The 17020-nt window shown below is 37.9% G+C and overlaps 2 protein-coding genes across 4 annotated transcripts; both read right to left on the minus strand.

Moving 5' to 3' along the window:
* Positions 1-938: 938 nt before the first annotated feature.
* cacybp (calcyclin binding protein) lies at positions 939-4484 on the minus strand. 2 transcript variants are annotated; one of them, XM_061694297.1, is made up of 6 exons: positions 4365-4484; positions 3355-3565; positions 3170-3266; positions 2041-2140; positions 1772-1866; positions 939-1673 (listed from the first exon to the last, which is right to left on the minus strand). In XM_061694297.1, the coding sequence occupies exons 1-6, from the start codon at positions 4380-4382 to the stop codon at positions 1508-1510; spliced, it is 687 nt and encodes a 228-aa protein (XP_061550281.1). In that variant the 5' UTR covers positions 4383-4484; the 3' UTR covers positions 939-1507. The 2 variants fall into 2 exon arrangements, with proteins under 2 accessions (XP_061550281.1, XP_061550280.1); XM_061694296.1 differs by having other exon boundaries at positions 3355-3568.
* Positions 4485-5368: 884 nt separating this feature from the next.
* On the minus strand, positions 5369-8154 carry mrps14 (mitochondrial ribosomal protein S14). 2 transcript variants are annotated; one of them, XM_061694298.1, is made up of 3 exons: positions 8071-8154; positions 6245-6424; positions 5369-5697 (listed from the first exon to the last, which is right to left on the minus strand). In XM_061694298.1, the coding sequence occupies exons 1-3, from the start codon at positions 8137-8139 to the stop codon at positions 5515-5517; spliced, it is 432 nt and encodes a 143-aa protein (XP_061550282.1). In that variant the 5' UTR covers positions 8140-8154; the 3' UTR covers positions 5369-5514. The 2 variants fall into 2 exon arrangements, with proteins under 2 accessions (XP_061550282.1, XP_061550283.1); XM_061694299.1 differs by having other exon boundaries at positions 6245-6409; positions 8071-8148.
* Between the last annotated feature and the right edge of the window lie 8866 nt (positions 8155-17020).

Consider the following 17020-nt stretch of genomic DNA (forward strand, 5'->3'; position numbering starts at 1 on the left):
TTTCAATAAAAGGGGGGCCATTACTACCATCTTACCTCCGAAATAGACTCATTAGCCCTCTTCAAATCTAGACTGCCTATTCACTCTGACGTTGCCCATCATTTGCTATTTGAATTGATGTTTTATGTTCTATTATTTCATTGTGCTGCTTGTTTTCTTTTACTGTTTGTGCGGTGACCTTGAGTGCCTTGAAAGGCGCCTATAGATAAAATTAATTACTATTATTAACATTAATAAGAGGACAGAAAAATTGTGATGCTGTTGTGGGCCAGCGAGCTGGCCTTGTGAGGATGAATGTGAACTCTAATTGGTGAAAGAAACAGGCCAATCGCTAAAAATGACAATTTAGCCTGTAAACATATTTCTGGTAGTGTTTAACCCAGCAGAGGTCTTTCTTCTCAGACATTTTCCCTGATCTTTTGCCTCGCAATCTTGTTTTCGCTTTTAACATTCATATTATTTCGTCTACCTTTTTTCAAAGGCTGATCAGATAATTGCTGCCATCTGGTGGACAAAAGCGTCCTAGCAGATCCTGGTGATGGAGCCGACGCATCTTACGACAAATGACGTTTCGAGGTTACGACCCAGTAATACGTGGTTATCGTACTTCCTGTTTCTCATTTGAATGTTTTCTATTTCTCGCCTGCAAGCGTTTATCATACAAATATTCACTGTATTTTAGATTAGTGACAGACTACGGCGCGGCCTGAGTCCCAACATACATCCAAATTATTCCCCTTAAACTAAGGACTCTGCATAATTGTGCTCTGGAAACATGACTAACAGCACCAACAGGCGACCATCTCTTTTGAAAGTGGCTTCTCCAGGCTGAGTCATTGTCTCGCTTGATAAAACAAACGTTAAAAGGATTGTTTTGGCTTTTAAGTGAAATACAGTTAATGACTTGTTATCAAATAACACACAAAAAAAACAATTGCTTAAAGTGTTACATAAAATGGATGGATGAATTTTTTTATTTCTGAGAACTGCATAACTGACTAGAATGGTGTGGGCTAGCAATCCTTAAAATAAAGATAACCACAAAGGAAAAATAATGATCACCAAAAAAGTATACAAATAACAGTACGGTGTAAAAAAAAAAAAAAAAAAAAACTAATTTTAAGGGAAAAAAAAAAGAGCCACACCATAATCCATTTATGGAATGACAACAAAATAAAGGATGTAGATGGCACTCTGTTTTTGTTACGCATACTTGTCAATAAATTTTCAAATACCAAGTCTTCTTGTATATTTTGTACTGGGCAGAAATAACATTTTCTGAACACGTGGTTTTGGGCCAAGCTAAACAAGAAACATTCTCAACATGGGCGATGACACCCTAGTAGTAGTGGTTGTATTTTTGTTTCTTTAAATCAATGGAGAGCACATAGCAGGCATCCAGGGTTTATACATTATTGTACTGGCAGGAACCTCATTTGTACATTGAACATGATTGGAAACAATCAGCTCTCATGTAGTCCTGCTATGAAGGAATGGCGATTGGAGTTCAAAAATCCATCAAGCCGTCTTCTCCTCTTATCTTCTTCTCCTGGGATTCCGACCAAGCTTTGTTGATGGTTCTCTTCATCTCGTCGTCACCCTCCGAGTAGATCTTCTTCAACATGCTCATCAGGCCCTCGCTGGGATCTGCATTGTCATCGACTTTGGGCTTACTGTTGACGGGCGACAGGAAGAAATGTACAAGAAACGGAGAGTTAGTTGTGTTTAAAATCATCGCAACATAGCCTGTCAAAAAAAGACGACGTCTTACTCTTTTTCCTTAGACTCTTTATCCACTGTGGTGAGGCACTCCCATTTCTTGGTCACCTGCTTCTTGCACATGATCACAACCATGTCTGTTTTTATCTGAGGAGTGCAGGACAAGGCTTTTAAAGACATTGGGCCTCATTCCCAATACACCAAAAATTGGTGGGACTCCTCATAGTCGAGTAAATAAAAATCCAGCAAAACTATTTGAGGAAATAGGTCGATGTGTTCCATGTTAAAGATTTGGCATTTGTAACAAGTAGTGTTTGTCACCTTGGTGCTGCTGTTCTGATCATCAATTGGATACAACAGATTGAGGACAGTCATCTGGTGATTCTTCCCGTCAAGCTCCTTCACCAGCACAGAAAATGACCTGTAGCAGTACAATAAGAAATAAGAATGTTTGATTTGCAAGTGTTTAGTTAAATAAAATAAAATAAAATAAAATAAAAAGTTGGCACGGTGGACGACTGGTTAGCACATCTGCCTCATAGATCTGGGGACTGGGGTTCAAATCCGGCCTCGCCTGTGTGGAGTTTGCATGTTCTCCGCGTGCTGGGTGGGTTTTCTCCAGGAACTCCGGTTTCCTCCCACCTCCCAAAAACATGCGTGGTATGTTGATTGAGGTTTCTAAATTGTCCGTGGGTGTGAATGTGAGTGCGAATGGTTGTTTGTTTCTATTTGCCCTGCGATTGGCTGGCAACCAGTTCAGGGTGTACCCCGCCTCCCACCCGAAGATAGCTGGGATAGGCTCCAGCACCCCGCGACCCTAGTGAGGAGAAGCGGCTCAGAAAATGGATGGATGGATAGTTAAAAAAAAAAAAAAGAAAGAAACAAAGAAAGGGGGGTCCTCAGTTTTTTTCCATTTGTTTTTTTGCTGGCAACATAATCTGAATTCAGATAGAAAGCGCCATTGTCTATCACATTCTTTCTGAAATGCAATTAGATGCCACAAGATCACGCCAAAGCCTGGACGATATAGGAGAGAAGTCAAGTAGTGATAGGGAAAGTGATACTTGTTTGGCAGGAATCTTTCTCGCTCCCTATTTTAGAACCCCTTCCGCTGCTTTTGTCAGCACTCACATCATCAATGAATACAAGGGAACCAATCCCATTGGCAATCATAAATGCCCACGCCATTACACTACCACCATAATGCTTCACCGATAAGGTGGACAAGTTGCTCTTTGGCTCATATGTCCATAGGATGTTGTTCCAGAAGTGTAAAGGCATTTTCCTACTCTAATCTGGCCTTCCTGTTTTTAGGTGAAGCATGAAGTCTGGGAGGCATTTTGAATTATGTACAAATTTCAGGGTACCTCACCATGGTAAACATAGAACTACGTCATAAACCGAGGAGCCGCTGTCAATAATTATGGTTGTCATGGAACATGGTACATACCTTTCTGAAAAATGGACTACCACTTTCTCGGATGGATTCTTGTGCACATTTTTCAACGTGAGGTAAATTTTGACAAACTTCTCTGACTGGTCCCACGCTGCATTGGATGGAAACACACATCAAACACTTTTGATTGATTGTAATTGAAGAGAAACATGATAAGCAGTGTATGATGCACATCATACCGTAGTTGGTGATCTTGACCGTGTACGTCGCCTTGGAGGACGGCACAGGGTCGGCCTGTCTCCGGGCTTGTTGCTCTTTCTGCTGACGTTTGTCAGCGATCTCTTTTTCAACCTTCTTCTGCTCTTGCTTGAGCAGCTCCTGCACTCTCTTCCTCTCTGCCTTCTCCACCAGAGACCCTAGCTCCAGCAAGTCAGCCTCCAGCTGGTTGATCTGCTTCCAGGGAATTCATTCTTGGATGTTATGTCAAAACTCCACAATTAACATTTTATACTTTGGTTGGTTGCTTAATGATTCCATTCAACTATCAACCGACCAACTAAATAAACCAAGGCACGTATTTCAACATTAGAAAAAAATCGGCACAACACCAAACAAACATTTCAATAAAAGCATATATAGAACTGAAATAATAATATTCGCAGTTCTTCTGTATTGCATTGCATTGTTTCTACTCTGGGATAGGTTCCAGATCACCTGCACGAATCTAAAGAGGAGCTACAGAAAACGGACAGATGCCTTAGGTTTCTAAACAGTTTTAATGCATCTCAAAGTGGGTCATTAAAATGTGAAGAAGAAAAAAATACTATATGTAGAAATACCGAGGAAGATGGGCTGGTCGGCTTTACATTCAGTTGTAGTTGTTCCAGAATGTTCTACATGCAGAATGTTCGAGTAAATTCCGGTCAAACTCGCTGTTTTCAGGCGACTGCTTTCGATAGAACTCATATTTTACTCATGCAGCGGGGAAACTAAATCGTCACGGTTAAAATATTTACACAGTAAAGCTCGTATTATTACATTTAAAAAAAACACAAATACAAAGATCATAATCTCGGAGGGATTAAAAATAAATATCAGAGCATTTAAAATATTCCATGTTCAACTAAATTAGGTAATCTACCTAGCATGTGTAGCAGTAGTTTCATTTTAACCGTAGAAGGCAAGATAGCGGACATGAGTGTACATGTACCGTCGATTTAGGTTAAATAGATGACAACATTTTACGTACCTGCTCTGTTAGATCCATTCAGACTTCAATGTTGATTTATTTTATATAACAATGCTGAATTCTTCGTGCTATGTTAAGACTCCGCAAATCGTGTGCCTTCGCAGTGCTGCTCTCTTCGTCGACACCTCCTTCAGCGGGGGTTCATCGAGAGGGTGAGTAAGCTACCGCCACTCATCGGACGAACATGGCATGACAGGACTTTTTTTTTTTTTTCCCCTCATGCTGAAGGGAAATATTTGTTTTTCCAACAACCACATAATTGGGATCATTACACTAAAACAATTTCTTTGCAATAATTAAAGTTTACTAACGGGTGTTCACAGAGCACATTTATGGATACCTAACAAGATCGGGAGGTTATTTCCTGAATACTTTGCAATGATTTTATACAGTACATACTACCGGTATATACACTGTTATAGTATGCCTATTTTTACCTCTCATTTCGCATTGTTCAAATTGGACTGCAGAATGTGACTTTATTATTACAACATTTCATTATTTTAATCTGTACCACAATTAGACTATTTATTACTTATTACATACAGTGGAAATAAAGTCTACACACCCCTGTTCAAATGCCAGGTTTTTGTGATATTAAAAACCGAGATCAAGATATCATAAATTTTGCCGTCATTAATGTGACCTATAACTTCTTCAACTCAATTGGGGGAAGAGTAAAATAAACTGAGAAAACGTGGTTGACAAGTGTGCGCATCATCCTTTAACAGTGGATGTGGCTGTTCAGAAGTTATCATCAATTAATCAGACAAAATGATATCCACACATTTTTGAAATAAAAATATTTTTAAAAGCAATACAAACAATGTACATTTGTATTTATTAATGCTGTATTGAGAATGTCACATTCTTGATTAAATCCTTAAATATGGAGTCATGTATACTATTACTTACTGGATAGTGGGGACAATTCCCAGATTGCACATGACATCCAGACTTTGTTGGTATCAGATGTGAACCAAAGTAAGCTCTCCTGCACACAATTTACAATACAATAAACTTTATTTTTTTTGTCATGATCCATTCCTTGAAGGCCTTCAGATGACTGCAAAATGTCAAAACCAGTCGCAGATTGGCTGTCACACTTGACACCGTCAATGCCACTTCAACCACTGGCCGTTCTCCGGAGTCACCACCTGGCCCTGAGGACGCCGGACATTTGGTTGTGGTCGGCTAGGTGACGAAAGACAATCCGGCTGAGCCGCCACCTGCGCTTCACTCCCCGCGGCCGGGAGGTCATCACGCACCTGTTGCGTATCCTCACGGGACACGAGTCTCGTGGCAACGCTGCGATTTCTTTATCTGCCAACTCCTGGAAAATGTATAAAGGACATTTCAAGTATTAAGATTGAAATGACAGTGTAATAGTAATCTGTTAGCCACGATCATATAAGTTGCACTTCACATTTTATTTGAAGATGTGGCAATTTGTAACAATATATCTGATGTTTAGTTCACCAAAGATCAAATTGACCACACAACTGGAATCATAAATAGAATGTGGCAGTTTGGCGATGGAAGTGCTGCCTCCGCCAGTGAAAATGTAATCACTTTATTTGAGGATATAGTTACAATAACCAGTGGTCTCCACTGGTTAATGCAACTATGCAAGCACCATTAATTTTCTGTCTGGACGCAGAAGGGTGAACATCTGCTGATAACAGCAGTTATATATTTTTACACTTGCGATACAGTTACAGTTTTAGTTATGGGTTACGAGCATGGTCATGGAATGAATGAAATTCACAAGTCAAGGCACAACTGTAATATTATTCCCCAGTAGAAACGATGACTCTTTTCACACTTCTTCCCAAAATGTTGTCCGACAAGACCAGTAGAAATGTTGTTGCATTGCGTACCTGGAGCTCTTTTGGTAAGATGGTGTTCTTCCTCAGCGAGTTGATCCGCAGCCGCTCGTCAGCGTAGTCAAAGGCCATCTGCCTTCTCTTGACATCTCTCAGCATCCTCCAGTCGACATAATAACCCCTTACTTGCTCCGCAGCACCCCAGCAGACCCTCAGTGCCTGCACAGTGTGCAGCTAGTTATCAATAGACCAGTTTTGTTCCATAAAAAAAAGGAGCATACAGTTCAGAACACCAATGATTGCACACCAACAGAAATCTCTGAGATTATTATCGTAATCGATATCTTCTCATAGCATGCTATAGTATAAAATATTCTTTGACATTTTTCTCTAAAACCAACTTTTTTTCTCAAAATATTACTCAAAAACATTTTTTAAAATCTTATCCAAAAGAAAATAACAATTCCTGTAATATTATTAATTTAATCTTCAAAATATACAATTTTGTGTAATTTGATTGATGAACATTTACTTTTCTCAAAAATATTTTTTTTTACTAGAAAATGTACAAATTCTTATAATCTGAGGGGTTTAATAAAAATGACTTTTTAAATGTACGTTATTTCCAGAAAATATTATATTATCATTTTGTCATTATATTAAACCTTTAATCTTATATATACTTTTATTCCCCAAAATACTAAACTTTATTCTTTTTTTATTCTCGTAATGACTTTTTAAATCAAGAAAAAAGGACAACTTTGACTTAAAAATGTATAACATTATTATCATCGTAATATTATGACTTGAATCTAAAAAACAACAAACTCACAAAAATATACAACTTTTCTCCCCTAAAATAAGACTATTCCCATAATAATCAGACTTCAATCTTGAAAATATATAATTTTTTATCTAAAAAATACAAAACTTTACTCTAGTGTAAAAAAAATGACTTTTTAAATAAAAACATACACATTTTCAAATGACCCCTAATCTTGAAAATATACAACTTCCTATCTCAAAAGTATAGCACTTTCTTGAAAATATTTTTATCCCCTCAAAAATGAATTTTTTTTTTTACCAATGTAAATATTCTACTAAGAGACTTGATTCTCTTAATATTGGGATTTCAATTTTGAAATTGAAAATAGAGTTGTAGAATATACTTTTTTTTCAGGAAAATATTTGAGTATTAATGTTGTACTGCGATTATTATTTTTTTTAGCCTATTAGCAAAGACATTGATATTTTCTATTGCGTTTGTAAAAGTAAATTTAAAAAAAAAAGCACAATTATGCTATTAGGCTAATGATATAAACTTTCCCACTGAAAACGTGACTTTTCCCTCATAATATTTCGACTAATCTGACAAATATACAACTTTATTTCTTCATTTATATCTGACTTTTATATCGCAAGAATATCTCAAATTATTCTCGTAGGATTACATTTTAATCTCGGGCTGTAATGATATATTTCTTTCTTTTCAGTGCGGCCCTAAAAGACATTTGTGCACACAGTTGTTGCAAAAAGGAGTTCACGCACCAATGCAAGTCGAGCAAAGCAACACTATTTTAAGTCACAAAAGAGCGCAACCACGGGCAAGTCGAACCATTTACTGTCCACTGAGAACCTGATCCAAAACTTACTTATCAAAAGTTGTGAATGTAAACATTTGTATCGAACACGCAGTGTCGCATTAGATGAGCTAGTTTTGTAATAACATGACAAGACCTCTGCCCGGTTAGCTTAGTTTGCAATTAGCGTCCCGACGCTTGTTCTCGTGTTATTGTTGTTGTTTTCTGCACTCCCACGCATCAGACCGCAGCATAACGTTCAAACGAAAGATTTTTTTTTTTTAATTTAAGGTACAATACCTGCTTGGGAGCACACAAACTGTTATAAAGGGCACCAAAGCCCAGTCGTGCAAGGACGGAAGCCGCCATGTTGACATAAATCTCTTGAAGCTGAGTTTAGAAGGTTAAAGCAGGATGTCGCCGTCTATCGACCAGGAGGGCGAATGGACATTGAAGATGTTCTCATATGCACAATCAAATTCTATTGAATGTGGAGGAAACAGTCTAATTTACTATTTGATAGCACTGCTGTAAAAATATTCCGTTACATTTTAAGTCTCTTGATAAGAGCAAGGAAACGTCCATACGCTTAAACATTTCGATAAAAAAGGAATAAAATAAAATAAACTGTAATATGAGTTGACATAACTGAATGTGATTTAAATAAGAAGTACATTTTCAGCCTTGAATTAACTTGACAATTCATTTTCACAACCACAGGGTGGCAGTCAGTATCCATCGAAAGTATCAGTAGTTGAGAGCGCCTCAAAAATATCATACCAATTTTTTTCCTCCGGGGACACGTGATTTTTCAAAACAGACAGAGGGACCAGGTCAATCTTCTATGAGGTTAAAACATGCATTGCTAAAATATTTTATTTAGATTTCAAAATAGCGATACAATTGCATTTTAAGTGTAATAATTTACTTTTAAGTAATTAACCAAATATTTCATTTAAAAAACATTAACTTTGTACATTTAAAATTGTAAATTTTACTTTTTTTTCTTTTGACATTTAATATTTATTTAGCACACAACAAAATACGAAAGAAAGAAGAAGGAGAAGAAAAATAAGTGAACAATTAATAATTAGACTTTTATCAAACACTTTTTTTTGGGGGGGGGAGACTAAATTAATGCAACTTGATAGACTGTGCAATGACAATTAATATTGTAATTCAAATTTTGGCATACTTTCCACAACCCTTAATTTGACAAAATTACCCATTACAACCATAGGCTGGCAGTGGGCATCTATCAAAATAACCACGTGTGGAGATCTGCAAAACCATCTTGGGCAAACCTTTGGGCTCAAAAGTGTAATTGCGGCTTGGTGAGTGTGTTGAAGTGCTGCCACCCGTGAAAATGCAGCCAGTGGCTTTATGGTGGGGGATATGGTCAAATTTGCCAGTAGTGGCTTTGTGTAAGCGCCATTCACTTGCAGTCTGGATGTGGATAGGTGTGCATCTCCTCTGGTGGGAGTCTCCAGAGCTCTGTGGTCTGATAACACTACAAAAAGTCTCTGAATATTTAGGACAGTGGTCCCAGATAGACCAGAAAAAAAACAAAAAACAGCTCAAATTTGTAAATGGCCCCAGGCATACTTTGTCCCCACTTTGTAGACCCTCTTATAAAAAAAGAAAATTAAAAAAAAAACAGTAAGTATACACTGTACATCATATAGCCCCACCTTTTTTCCCCTTTATACTCAATGAAACAATTTAAAACAGCAACAGATCCCATTAAGATTTTCATAATTAAGGTGGTGCTGTGATGTATGAGGAATAAGTAAATATTAACACATGACAAACAGCAGTTGGTGGCTTCCTCCATAAACACACAGAATATACAATAGGCTTGAAAAGCTCTGTACAGGCCTCTGGGCATTGAATTCACTGATAAACTAAATGTGGAGGAGCACAGTGGATAGCGGTTAGCACGTCTGCCTCACAGTTCTGAGGTTTGGGGTTCGGATTTCTTATGCTGAGTTTGCATGTTTTCCCCGTTCTTTGTCCGGCTTTCACATTCTCCCAAAAAATGCGCATTGTCCATATGAATAATTGTTTGTCTATATGTGTCTTGCCATTGGATGGCGACGATTCTAGTCTAGTGTCAAAATATATAGAACCACTGATATGTCTGTTTTCCTCTGTACAGCTCTACATATAAAACCACATCACTCACTTTACATTTATAAGTAGTAGGGGTGTAATAATTCGCTTTAGCAACGATTCGATTAGTATCACGATTCGTGGTTGCTGATTCGATTCGAGGACGATATAAGTTCATTTAGAACAATACGATGCGAAACGATTCAGTGGCTGGAAAGCCATTCATTAGTTTTTAGCCAAAAATTCATCCAATGTGACCCGAAATAAACAACTGCATACGAGACAGTGCAGGTGAAATTCCTCAGATTATTGTTGTTTTCTTGTAAAGGTATTGGGTAAAAAAATTCTGATCATTAAATATAAAGATTTTCCTGATGTACTTTCCTTTTATGTGTTTTATTGTGTAGAAAACACATATAGTACGTATTTTCTAATGGACTATGAGTCTGCTTAATAAAAGTTGACTGATTGATTGTATTGCTCTGCAATGAATCAAAGGGAAAACAGTAACCTATTGTTATGTATATTATATCAGGTATGATTTTACTTTCTGGGCCAGTTTTTTTTCTGGAAAAGAGATTTAATAATTGGTGTTAGAAATATGAGCGGGTTCTTGGAAAAATGTCTCCACTGTAAGGGGTTCTTAGCTGGTCCCAAAGTTTGAGAATCACTGTTCTAAACAGTCAAATACTAAAGGCTAGAAACTAAGCACCGTGAGGTTTTCACAAGGAAAATCTTTTAGGAATCGTGTTAATAATACATAGAGAACTAAATAAATGAACAAACCATTGTAGCACAAACGTGAGCCTGGAGCATTCTCTTTTGCCTCCTCCTCATCTGCCATCCGCCAGACAGACCAACATCTTCAAAAGTGCTTAATCACTGCCACCCTTCCCAGTCAACATGTATATTTGACTTCAAAAGCCGTCAATGGCAGTGAATGTGTTAAAAAATACATACACATGTACTGTGCTGCCTCCTCCATCCACTCGGGGCACTACGGAAAAGAGTGAGTAGATGTGGGGTGTAGAAGAGGAAACGAAAAAGAAAGAGATCATCATCATCATCGTCGTCGTCATTATCATCATCATCATCATGATGATGAAGAAAATAGCCTTGACAGTGCTAACTGTCGTGTGCTAACTAAAAAGCAAGCGAAGTAAAAGGAATTACAAGCGTTTTTTCTAGGAAATACACCAATACACACCTCCATATAAAGCCTTACAATGTAAATATTATACTAAGAGACTGCTTACATCCGGTGCGTTATCTCCTCGTATCGATACAATCGATTGATTACCTTATAAATGGATTTAAGTCGGTATATTTACGTCCGGAAGGCTAACTTGCCAGCACAGATCGATTCAGTTGGATCGTAGGGATGTGAGTCGAAACATTGATATAATGAATGAATCGTTAGACCACTAATTAGCAGCACATTCACATTCATTACCGCTGTGCATTTCATTTATACGGAGACATGTTTTCAACCTTATTAAGCTGTTTAGCGTGAACAAATCATCAAGTGGCTGACTGAACAACATGCCCCATTGTCTGTCTGGTGTTACTCAGCAACGTCACTTAAAACTTGTCGGGTTCACCATGTCAGAGGGCCATAAATGACCATTTTTATGGGTGCAATTCAACTTGTAATGACAATGCAGCTGCTGCTGTGTCTCCCAGTTGCGGGTGAGGGCTCACACCCTGTGTGTGACCTACAGATGAACCTGTGGATCAAATCCTGTAGAATGGTGCCCAGGACAGTGCAGACTACAGTGCTAATTTCCATCACCATTGTTATAATTCTTCATATATTGTAGGAGAGAACATGCAAACTCAACACACGAGAGCCCGTGCTCGAACCCAGAACTTCTCAAATGCGAAGCAGACATGCTTACCACTTCTGCGACGTGCAATGCTTAAAAAAATTAATAGACCACCTTACGAACCAACAACCATGCAGGATCATGAAGTGCTTCAATGCAGACTTTCAATTTCAGCTAGCTCTTAACCGGGAACAGGAATCAGGAATTTCAAACTGATTTCTGTTTTTACTACTTAAATTTGAATACATTTGCATTACATTCAACCTCTAAAATATCGCAACTAAATAATAATGCAAATAAATAATAATTTGATATTTTAATCAAAAGAATAATCTGATTTACTGTTTTTTTCAGGTTTATTTGTAAAACAGTAAATTTGAAAATTAATGGATACAAATAATACAATTATATTAAAATTACGTTAAAAATAGTATTTGTGGTAAAGTGCTTCTACATAAAAACTAACTTTTTTTTAGGTAATTACCAATGTAATTAATTTCCACAACTTTGGCATACAGTTGTTGGTGGTCTTATACATTTGGTAAGCGCTGTGTTTTTCGCAAATAAATTAAAACAATGTACTGTATGTCATTTCAAACCGGTATTTAAGTACATGTTAGAAAAAATGGAAAAATGTTAAATGTGATACAAAAAGTGAGAGACTGACTCAACGTGCAGCCTCTTTAATTACAAAAAAAGATTATAATTTCATTTATTGCCGAGGTCACCAAGCTGAATAGACCAACGAAAAAGCCACACAATACAGTAAATGAAACTAACCTGAACTGTAGAGATTATTGAGTTTTTCTATATGCATGCGGTGCTTTTTCAAATGTGTCCAATCTGATCAGGACCGAACAAATCCAGGTTAGAAATATAAAGAAAAGGAGCGAGAACACCTTCAACAAATAATTAAATTATCTTTTCTATTTCTACGGATCCCTTGTGAGATGTACTGCAACTCCTGGTGAGAGGAAAATGCAACCACAGGATGTTTCCTGTATTTTTGTCACCAGGTAAAATAAGTAGCGCTTCCTGCTTCAAGCTCATGTTGGCTGAACATGTGGAGCCACATTTTTTAAGCCTTCAACTGGCTCATCGTTCCACACTCCGGAGGACTGTTATGGCAAGAGCAAAGAAATAAGCATGTTGCACGACTTTCAAACAAATCAACCACAGCCAAACCCTTCCTATTTAAACTCAATGAAATACAGTGGTGCCTTGAGTTGAATCCCTTCTGTGACCACGCTTGTAAATCGAAAAATTTATATCTCAAATCGTCTTTTCCAATTGAAATTCATGCAAATGCCATTAATCCACTTCAGCCCCCCAAAAATGTTGGAATGTGTTTTTAAATGAGGAAAAATAGCACTGTATAATATTTTATTTTGTCAAAACAGAGTCACGGCATAATTAAATAGACTATAAAGAATTAGAGAGTTTGTACATCATGATTTAATGATGCAATCCAATGCATTGTGTTCACTCAGGTTTATTATATTTTCAAAATCATATTGAACATTTTGTACATGTCCCTAAAATTGCTGTCCACCCTGTCATTATGGGCTAACTGCCCCTTTAAGAAACTCTCGTTCAGGGGTGTCAAACTCATTTTTAGCACAGGCCACATCGTAGTTATGGCTTCCCTTAGAGGGGCGTTATGAGCGTGAAACCATATAAACGTATAATCGAAATTCAAAATATAGTGTATATGCTAAACAGTACACAGTCATCTTGCTAACTAAATCATGTTGCTAAGTGATGGTTCCCCATGTGCTTATTAAATGCTAGCATTAAGCCAAATATGTCCATCCTGTGAGCAAGCTCACATATTTTCCTGTTTGCATGTACTTTGTCTGCTTACAGTTAATTTTAAAAAAAAATAAATAATTGTGAGAGCGTGACCACTATTTCGAACAGCATAAGGTTTACTTAATACAATGAGGGCACCATATTGTGATATTGATTCATGTTTTTTTACCGAATACCTTGAAATAATAATAATGTTGTCTCCATCACAGTATCAAATGTCCTGCGGCCATCTGGTGAACACGCACGCATGCATGCATGCATGCATGCGCACAGGCACACACACAGACGCTGAGTCAGCAGTGGTCGCCGCTACAGTACCTTCCATCCGCGTCCATCTGAATGAACGGGATGCAGCTCATTATTAGTGACCCCACTGACCTGGTTTCCACACCTCAGGAATGTCTGACATCGCCACGAGGCACCGCACACACGCTCAAATGCAGACTCATCTCGAGTTTAGAAGAAAACGCTCGCTCAGTCAAAAGGTCACCTCTTTAGAAGTGGTGCAGCAACAGACAAAAACAGACCGCAAATAGGTTTGTTCATCATCTTATAGCAGCAATTAGGGGGTGCAGGGTGGTCAAATTCTGAAGATGATGCAGAGAAAGGTCCGGATCGTTATTGGCAGTGGTGGAAGTTAACAACTGATCAGTTGCTAATGGCTGAACTTCATATCCATTTATGAAGTCGACGTTATGCTGTAAGAAACGCATATATTGGTCAAGCTCCTACACAAATGTACAGGCAAAGAGCAAAATGTGTGAGCTTGCTGACAGGGTGGACATTTTGGACCAATGTTAGCAATTTATAAGCGCATGGTGGACCTTTGCTTTGTAACAAGATTTAGTTAACAAGCTGGCTGTGTACAAATGTAGGCCTATTTAAAATTTCAGAAAGGTTTTTATATCGATTGATATTTGACTTTGACAGAGCGGACATGTTAAGCTTGACAACATCCAATTACACACATACTGTAATATGATGAAAATTACGAAACATAAGCGTCATATTTATTCTGAAACTATCCACTGTTTCAAACTCCGTTGAAGATAGACAATGCTGGTCGTAACGTGAGTGAAAACCTCAAAGGGGCATTTACCCAATAAAGACAGGGCGGACGGCAATTTCAGGGACACATGCAAAACGTTCAATATGATTATGAAAATTGAGTATACAAGCAAAATTACTTGTTCCATCAGGTAACTTGTTGTACATAATAAAACCATGGAAAAGATTTAGTAGTATCATTTAACTTTGATTGTAGTTTTCATTCTGTGGTTTACTTCCAATATCGGGGGGTACTCGGTTTATGACAGCCATATTTATATATATATATATATATTTTAATTCATATTTCTTTACGTGTGATATATTTTTATGTGCATGACCACTTTCAATATCTGGAAAATTTTGTATGCTGAATACTGCAGGGACCGTTTCATCATATCTTGTAGAGACAGATATATCAGCAACTTAACGTCATCTGTCTGTGGGTTTCTACACTTGCAGCTGAACCGGCAGAGTCTTCTGGGTCGAGTGAAGTGGATTTCTCTCATGTTCTGCCAAGGGCAACATTTCTAGAAAACCAGAAGCTCCACTCCTCAGATTTATTCGATGCTGCACAATTTCTGTGAATTAGGTACCGGTGTTTCATTTAAACATGTCCATTTTTCTTTTTCTTTCTGAACAAGGCCTTTAAAGTATAACGGCACAAGCAAGCCAAGTGATGGTAAAAATGAAAAACGAAAAGAAAAAAAGAAATCATGCGAGGGGAAGGAGTGACATCTGTGATTGTACTTTTCAAAAGGGACCACCGACACTCTACAATGTATGGCGGTCTTCGGGCTTTATGAACAAAACGTTTATGAACCAAAAGAATGCATCCATCTATCCATCCATTTTATGTACCGCTTATCCTCACTCGGGTCGCGAGCGTGCTGGAGCCTATCCAAAAGAATCCGAAATTGTAATTCCAGGTGTAGTCTGAAAATTAAATCAGTCCCATGTTGTCCACTTGGACAAAAGCTGGGTACACACATATTCATTTTTCTCTGAAGTTTAAAATATGAGATGCCACACATGACCAGAAAAAAAAAAAAAAACGTTACGTGTTCGTACTGCTTTTGTGGTTTGTGGTGTGTTCGAGATGACCAACAAAGCACATCGAATACACAATATCCCCACCAACATTTGCGAATCTGCCACACGGCATCCACACTGCCGGAAAATACAAAGAAGGAGAACAAAGAGTAGTATTAGAAAAAGAAGTACAAGGTGAAAAACCTGAAACGTGACCGAATCCACAGATGATTATTCCCATGGAAGAATTTTTAAATCGCATACAACGCCACTGAAAAGTAAACATTCTCAAGAGGATGTGACCTACTTAACATTTCACTTCTGACGGCTGACGGCAGGTGAATTGTGAATCAGTGCAGTAAAAAACAAACAACATGCGGCCCACGAGGTCATGTCAAGTCCATGGTTGTGGATTGGGGGTCAGGTTTATACGAGGAAGGGCCTAAGCTTGACATTGGGTAGCCGCATCAACACAGGGATGCATGCTGGGAGCAATTAAATTAATTATGACAATTAAAATCCGGTAGCGCAAGCATCTTGGATTATATATCTTTTAAAAAGAATAAGGTTCTCACACTTCGCAATGATCGTCCTCAAACTAACCGAGATCGGACGAATGCGGGGAAGTGCTGATTTAACCCTTTGTGTCAGATTCACAGCAAAAAAAGGACATATAGTCTTTTGCTCCCTCCTTAATCTCGTGTCCAATATTATTTACTGTAAAATAAATCGACTTCTTACTTTGAAATGCAAAGATAATCGCTGAGAGATTGAAAACTAAACCTACAGTTGCATATAATATATTGTGAAAAACACATATATTTCTATACTGCTCCACTTGTTGGGGTCACGAGCAAGCTTGAACCTATCCCAGGTGACCTCGGGCGAGAAACGGGATACACCCTGGACTGGTTGTAAGTGCCCAGCCAATCGCAGGGCACTTACAACAGAAAAACGACACACAACTACTGTATGCTCTAATTTGTGCCTGCAGAAGCAGAGTATTGAAGTGATACTGATGTTAGATTGTGTGTGTGTTATGGAAAGACGGCTGAGCACACAGAAGTCACCGTTCATACGGCCTTGGTTTGTTTGTACTTCAATTGTCTTTATCTTGTCTAAATCCTCCAATGTGATGACTCACACATATTAAGAAAAAAAAAAAGAAAAAAAAAAACGTCTCTGAGGCATTAGGCAAATATAAACTAAATGAAATCTTTGCCTGCAATTCCTCTAAATCTAATCACGTTGTTTCCATGTAAACATACTGAAAAGCCTTTTTTTTTCATGTTTACAAAGGATGGAAATAAGTTGATATTGTAATGATGCAAAATGGCCAACCCTGAATTTGTTAGCGTAATAACCTGTAGACAAGCCAGACATGCGGCTTTCAAACATTTGCTTCATGTGGTGATGCTATT

The sequence above is a fragment of the Phycodurus eques genome, chromosome 13 (assembly GCF_024500275.1).
Source record: "Phycodurus eques isolate BA_2022a chromosome 13, UOR_Pequ_1.1, whole genome shotgun sequence".
Taxonomy (NCBI): Eukaryota; Metazoa; Chordata; class Actinopteri; order Syngnathiformes; family Syngnathidae; genus Phycodurus; species Phycodurus eques.